Raw genomic sequence first — 6,893 nt, forward strand, 5'->3', positions numbered from 1 at the left:
TGCCTAAGGAGAGCAGGGACAGGGACGAGCACTGTGCAGCACGCCACTAGTGATGCCTAAGGAGAGCAGGGACAGGGACGAGCACTGTGCAGCATGCCACTAGTGATGCCTAAGGAGAGCAGGGACGAGCACTGTGTAGCACGTCAGGAATGATGACACACCGCCTGGCACATAGAAGAGTTCAGGCACCATGTAGTTTGGATCATTTGTTAAAGGGACAGAAAGTCTGGAGAATTCCTAATTTCTCTAGTCTTTATGTTTCTCTGTAGTTTGGTTACTTTCAAAGCATCCTGATGACTCCTCCTAGGGTACTGATGCTGTAATGGTCGGAAGGAATGAGGCTCTGGTGTAGTGTGGCAATAGTCTCTTCAGCTCTATAATGGAGGCCTTGTGTTTTCTGACTGAGCCATGAGGTGGACAGGCTTCTATTGTGGAGACTGAAAGTTGGCTGTGTGTTAAACACAAAACCGCCCTCTCTGACAAACATCTCTGAGTAGCTCTATCTGATAGCCATGCTTCTGTAGGACCTGCTGAATCTCAGGGACTTGAAAAGGTAATAGTTACACCTGGTACAATTGCAGTAAGAGCTGTTGTAGGTTCAAGGTCAGCCTGGAGTACAGTAAGTAACTTAGAAAATGCTCAAGGTCAGCATGGAGCAGTAACTAACTTAGAAAAGGTATTTAGGGAATAAACAAGGCCCCAGCGGTTAGAGAGATGGCTTAGCAGCCAAGAGCGCTTGACACTTTTGCAGATAACCGAGTTCAGTTCCCAGCACCCACATGGTAGCTCACAACCATTTGTTTCTACAGTTCCAGAGGATCTGATGCCCCTTTCTGGCCTTTGTGGGGTCTAGGGACTCAATGGTACATTTACATGCATGGCCAGCAAAATGCTCATACACATAAAAATCAGTCTCAAAAAAAGCCCCATAAACTGTTCTCTGTGCATTTCAGGATTTGCAGGTAACTGTATTTAGGGTGCTTTGGTCAACACTGTCCTTTTTGGTGGCAGATCACAGCTCATAGCTGCAGCTTCAGGGAACCAAGCAAAATAGCTGCCAGTGTGTAACTGGGTCCCAGGAAAAAGAATAGCATCTTTCTGCCACGATACTTGTGTCTTGCCTTGTGTCAGCATGCACCTTCTCTAGCAAGGCCCAAAGAGTCTGCGCTCAGGGTGTTCGGGAGCTCCACGAGCAACACTGTACACCTAACAGCCTGCCCTCCACTGACCCAGTGAGGCTGACTCAAAAGGACAACTAAGTGATGGCAACTCTGGATCTTAGTACCTATGATTGTAATTAAAAACAGTTTGCTTTCAGTTTAGTACTACAAAAGTAGTATGCTGAAGCCCAAAGGGAAAGTACCACATTTTTAATACTGAAAAATAATTTTTGAATATATAAATTCTAAAGCAATAATTTTACCAGTACATTTACCTCAATTTTATTGTGCGCTTTTGCTTTGATTTGTGTTGTTTTTTGAGACACAGTCTCACTATGTAGAAACTTGATTCACACAAAGATCCACCACTCCCTGCCCCCGAGTGCTGGGACTGCATGTGGGAGCTCCCACATCAGCTCATTTACCTCAGTTTTAATGTTCAGAATTACCTGTTTCTGAGAGTAAAACTCGATTCTTTGACCCTGTTTGGCATTCTGAGTCTCACACCCTGTATTGGCTTGAGTTTCTCTGGACTGGTTTGGAAGGAAGAGGGTGGGTGGTAATCTAGAAGACTTGGGTGCGAGACCAGAATGACTCCATTATAGTTGGAGCACAGCTGCTACCTGTCTCAGAAAATGTGGGGTGGTTTGACTTAGATGTGTCGCTGGCATCTGCAGCAGCTTACACTGCTCTTGTTTCAGTACATTGGTGGTGAAGCAGAAGCTGCCAGGTGTCTATGTACAACCATCATATCGCTCTGCATTAGGTAAGATGTAGATTCGACCTTCATTTTTGTTGTGTGGGGTCTTCTGATACAGATGGGACTTTAGCATGCATATGTTCTCTGCAGTGTGGTTTGGAGTAATATTCATACGACACGGACTGTATCAGGATGGCGTATTCAAGTTTACGGTGTATATTCCTGATAACTATCCAGATGGCGACTGTCCCGTAAGTGGACTATAGTTGTTCCCTTCAGTCACTGAGGGGAAATCAAGGCTAACAGACTTCTCGATTCTTCTCCTGACCTTAGATGTTGTAATGAAATCAGCTTCCTCAGATGTATGTTTCCCACAGCCAGCAGGGTTTGGTGCTTTATGCACTCTGGGGTCATGTACTCCTTTCTCCACTTGGGGGTGTGGGTGAGCTTGGGGCTGTGCTGCACCATCCACTGTCTGCCTGGTGATAGTTATGCTGTGGGAGAGGAGAATCTCCTCTGTTGAAAACTGTTTACAGAAAAGTGGTTGTAGTTAAGGCCCTTATTGGGCCTGATCTGTTTAGCTCATGGCATCCTCCCACTCAAGTGTTTCTCTCTACACATAGCGCCTGCTGTTCGATATTCCCGTCTTTCATCCGCTAGTTGATTCCACCTCAGGTGAACTGGATGTGAAGAGAGCATTTGCAAAGTGGAGGTTAGTGTGTCAGTGTTTCTTGTAGCAGCACAGCCATCAGGAAGAAGCTGAAGTAGTCATGCCTTGTTTCCCTGCAGGCGGAACCATAATCACATATGGCAGGTCTTAATGTACGCACGGAGAGTCTTCTACAAGATCGACACCACAAGTCCCCTGAACCCAGAGGCTGCAGTACTGTATGTGTTTTTTACTGTTAACTTAGGATAAGCCTATTGTTTACTATTACTATTTAAGATAAGTTGGTAAAGTTTTCAAACTTTTACCACAGGTATGAAAAAGACATCCAGCTTTTTAAAAGTAAAGTGGTCGACAGTGTTAAAGTGTGTACTGCTCGTTTGTTTGACCAGCCCAAAATAGAAGACCCCTACGCAATTAGGTAAGTAGTAGTCTCCTGGCCTGTTACACTTCTGCTTTAGAGAAACATATGGAATGTTGGCCTGGAGCTTTCCACTTTCTGTCAGCTCAACTCCTAATGGCACTTTGGCTCTTGACCTTAAACCAAAGGTTTTGTGTGGCTACACTACCAATAATGGAATACTTAGTGACTTTGGTTTCCTGAGAATCTGTCAAGTGCTCCTTCATTTTTTCATGTGAGGACAATGAGTTACTCTCTATGCCCTTCTTCATGGCCTAACGTACATACAGCTGAAACCACCAACTTCAAACTGTTCCATAGTGCTTGCTCATCTCTCTACTCTTAGTTGAAGTAAATATAACTTACCTCTAATATATTCAGAAAAATGTATCTCAAGGTCCACAATAATTTGGATTACTGAACTACATCATCCAGCCCAACTCCTTACCATTTAGATTTGGTGGAGAGAACATGCTAGAATAGAATGGAGGCCCTATAGTGCAGTGCTGTGTGTGGGCTCAGTGATGGACTGCTTGTTTTCTGGACTTTCTAGATTTGGATTATTCTGCCTTGTTTTCTTCATCTTTAATATTTCAGGGGTGGTATGAGGTTTGTAGGGATAAGTCTATTTATAAGAGGTAATTATGATATGAAACACTTAGATAACACTTTGAGGTAACATCAGTGTACATGCTAGCAACTGATTAAAAATTGCTCTTTAGCCAGGGTTGAGGAGGAGTGGTGGTGACGGTGATGGAGCACGCCTTTAATCCCAGCACTCAGGAGTCAGAGGCAGGTGATCTCTTTGAGTTTGAGGCCAGCCTGTTCTACAGAGCAAGTTCCAGGACAGTTAGGACCACACAGAGAAACCTTAAAAAAAAAAATTCTTCCTTCTTAAGTTTTATTAGCATTGTCTCAATTGGATGCTGTACATGTTTTGAAAGCCATGAACTGTTTTTAATATTTTCTGCCCTTCAAGCTTTTCTCCATGGAACCCTTCTGTACACGATGAGGCCAGAGAGAAGATGCTCACTCAGAAAGTAAGTGCATAACCAGTTTTGAAATGGCTATCCTAGTTTCTTTACTCTCTGTACTTGAGGCCCTGGTTACATACAGCTAACTCTTGGGGAAACTAGTCAGTATGATTCTGAACTTGCTCATCAGTATTTTTTTTAAATGTCTGTTTTTGATTGTGCCTAGAAGAAGCCTGACGAACAGCACAATAAAAGTGTTCATGTTGCTGGCCTGTCATGGGTAAAGCCTGGCTCAGTACAACCTTTCAGTAAAGAAGAGAAAACAGTAGCAACCTAAGAGATGGTGGATCGGGTGCACCATGCACTTTCCTGCTGGACTCTGGCCTAGTTAGAGCTGACTAATGGCGAAGGACGGCCTGAAGAGTAAACCGCGTGGACAGTGACTGGCTATCAGTGTTGTGTTTGCATAGGTTCTAACAGCAGGGCATGGAGACCTCTCATTGAGTAATGCGTTACTTCTCTCAGAAGTGTCAGGGTGAATCTAGTTCAGTGCTCCAAATTATTGGGGACCTTGAGGCTTAAGTATTTTTCTGAGTATGGTAGAGGTAAGTTGTGTTTACTTTAACAGCGGAGAGAATGAACACTAGGTGATAGTTGGAAGTTGGTGGTTTCAGCTGTACATACTTTAGGCCACGAAGAAGAAGGGTATAGAGAAGAGATCCAGAGGGCAGCACTTTCAAGTCGAAGACTGGCTTTCCAGCTTCAGCCTGCTGACTTGCTGTAAATGTCTGTCTCAGAAGCATTAGGAAAGTAGGCAGAACCAGGATGCTTGTTCAGTTTTGTTTTGTTTTGTTTTTGTTTTTGTTTTTTTTAAAGCAAATTACTGTATTTTTATGGCCGGAGGAAGAAAGAAGTGTTCAAACGGTTTCTAATGAAGTCAGATATTTAAATGGTGGATGACCGATGTGTTAGTAGAGATGAAATAAACCAATAAATGATTGATTGTCATTTATGCAGGACACTAATGCTCTTTTTCAATATAACTAAACAGAGACTAATTTATAAGTGCTTTATTGAAAAATACACATATTTTCATATAAAATTACAGCAGCGGTACCAAGAGGTTTTATAAGTACTTCGCACAGCACTGCTCCAGTGGACAGTGCCAGGTCTGTTCCTTAGAGCAGTATCAAGTTACTTAGTAACTTGGCTTAGAAAGATCCAATTTACAATTGAATTTTCTCCTTAGGATTATTAGTCCAACTTAAAAACGACTGGAACAATAATGATTAATAAAGATATGTGTAGATAATCAATAGCTGTTAAATAATTTTCTAATTTGTATAAATGGTACTGTGTACTAATAAAAACCTAAATTCTCCAACCTATTTTTTTAACTTCCAGGAATACCCTCAAAGATATTTGAATTCTCAATTCATCTTAATTTAAAAATCTTAAAAACTTAGCCAGATTATCCCTATGTAATGCCACTACCACAAACTGAAGCATTTTACACGTGCTCAGAACGTGTTGCTATATCAAGTCCTTTAAGAAAAGCATTAAAATATTGGCTGTTTAGCCTAGAAGTGTTGTACCTACTAAAGTCCACACTATAGAAAGTGCCATCATAAATATACAGCAAAATCTGGGTTACAACGCCATGCATTTTACAGCCCTAAAGTGCCACACAGGCTCATTCAGACATTGCACAACTTTTGCACTGTACCACATTCCTGGGGAAGGAACAGTGCTCAAGGGAACAGGAGCCTTAGGCAAGTGCCTGGAGATGTCCAGGTCTGGGCCATCCCCTCTGTTCTGTTTCGTGAACGTAAACATGGCAGGTGTTTTCATCCTAAAGCACATGGTTGGACCTAATCATAGGCAAATGGGAATGAATTGAAATACAATTCCTCTGCTGGGGCACACCTATACAACTTCTAAAGTTTTGTTTTCTGCAATACTTGTAAGAGTTTACCAGAGTTAAAAATCCAGGTTTGGATTCTGGGCAGTGTTGAAGGTAAGCACTCAATAGTAGGGGAGAGGCAATTGGGATGAATAAAAATATCCTGAAGTGAGTCTAAATTCTCACCAAAATGTCCTTCCTTTTTTGTTTCTGTTTCTGAGTCAGGGTTACAGATAGCCCAAGATGGCCTTAGACATGCCATGTAGCCCAGACTTCTGATCCTCTTGCCCTCTGCCTCTTGTGTGCTAGGATAACAGGTATATACTGCTACAGCCAGTCAGAGAGCTTCCCTTTTCTAGCAGGCTCTAATCTACTGCTGGATCAAGGAGCAATGTTCCATAATCCTGCATGCATGAACTGCTAAGCAGTTGATGTGAAGACAGTTTCCATACTGGAGGCTAACCTCAGTGTGAACCTCGGTCGTTGGCTACATCTTGGAGACGACGTAACAGGGCAGAATGATTTTCGGGGCAAATTCTTTTTGCAGGTGATTCACTTCCATCGTCTAAGAGAATCCCTCTCTTTTTAGTTGGAGTCTCTCCGGTCCGTATCATACTGTTAATTTCTCTCAGTCTCTATGGTGAGGAAAAAGCAGATATTAAAACTTTAAAAATGCTAAAGCACATTGCTCAGTATTAAGTTAGAATCTCGTGGATTCAGCAGTTTAAACATTTAAACGAACACCTTTGCAGAAAGAAAACCCAAGCAGATCCGCCAGGACACTGCTGACTCTGGGTCAAGCAGAGCGTTTGTGTTTTTAACAGACTTCCTTGGTGATTGTGGTACTCATATCTACAACACACATACTCAATACCTGGTTCTAGAGTATCATATTTAGGTCATGTTTAGTCACACGTCCACCTTGAGATTTTTGTGTGTGTGCAGGTGTGGAGGTGTGCGTGTATGTGCATGCCTGTGGATGTGGAGGTGTGCGTGTATGTGCATGTCTGTGGATGTGTGCATGTGTATGCATGCCTGTGGATGTGGAGGTGTGCATGTGTATGCATGCCTGTGGATGTGGAGGTGTGC

General features: G+C 42.7%; 2 protein-coding genes across 8 annotated transcripts in view; one reads left to right on the plus strand and one right to left on the minus strand.

The window, feature by feature from the left end:
- Positions 1-4,913, plus strand: part of Aktip (AKT interacting protein) — a 10,012-nt gene extending 5,099 nt beyond the window's left edge. For 5 of the 6 annotated variants that reach the window (XM_005369604.3, XM_005369605.3, XM_013354628.2 and 2 more), the window contains exons 4-10: positions 1,862-1,926; positions 2,011-2,111; positions 2,484-2,572; positions 2,650-2,748; positions 2,841-2,948; positions 3,907-3,967; positions 4,128-4,913. In XM_005369604.3, the coding sequence (XP_005369661.1) occupies positions 1,862-1,926; positions 2,011-2,111; positions 2,484-2,572; positions 2,650-2,748; positions 2,841-2,948; positions 3,907-3,967; positions 4,128-4,238 (634 nt within the window). In that variant the 3' untranslated portion in view covers positions 4,239-4,913. The remainder of the gene's footprint in view (positions 1-1,861; positions 1,927-2,010; positions 2,112-2,483; positions 2,573-2,649; positions 2,749-2,840; positions 2,949-3,906; positions 3,968-4,127) is intronic. The other variant, XM_005369606.3, reaches the window with a different exon arrangement.
- A 46-nt stretch (positions 4,914-4,959) lies between these two features.
- The window catches only part of Rbl2 (RB transcriptional corepressor like 2), a 53,499-nt gene continuing 51,565 nt past the window's right edge, over positions 4,960-6,893 (minus strand). For both annotated transcript variants that reach the window (XM_026777286.1, XM_005369600.3), the window contains one exon: positions 4,960-6,439. In XM_026777286.1, the coding sequence (XP_026633087.1) occupies positions 6,269-6,439 (171 nt within the window). In that variant the 3' untranslated portion in view covers positions 4,960-6,268. The remainder of the gene's footprint in view (positions 6,440-6,893) is intronic.

The sequence above is a fragment of the Microtus ochrogaster genome, unplaced genomic scaffold (assembly GCF_000317375.1).
Source record: "Microtus ochrogaster isolate Prairie Vole_2 unplaced genomic scaffold, MicOch1.0 UNK54, whole genome shotgun sequence".
In the NCBI taxonomy this organism is placed as follows: domain Eukaryota; kingdom Metazoa; phylum Chordata; class Mammalia; order Rodentia; family Cricetidae; genus Microtus; species Microtus ochrogaster.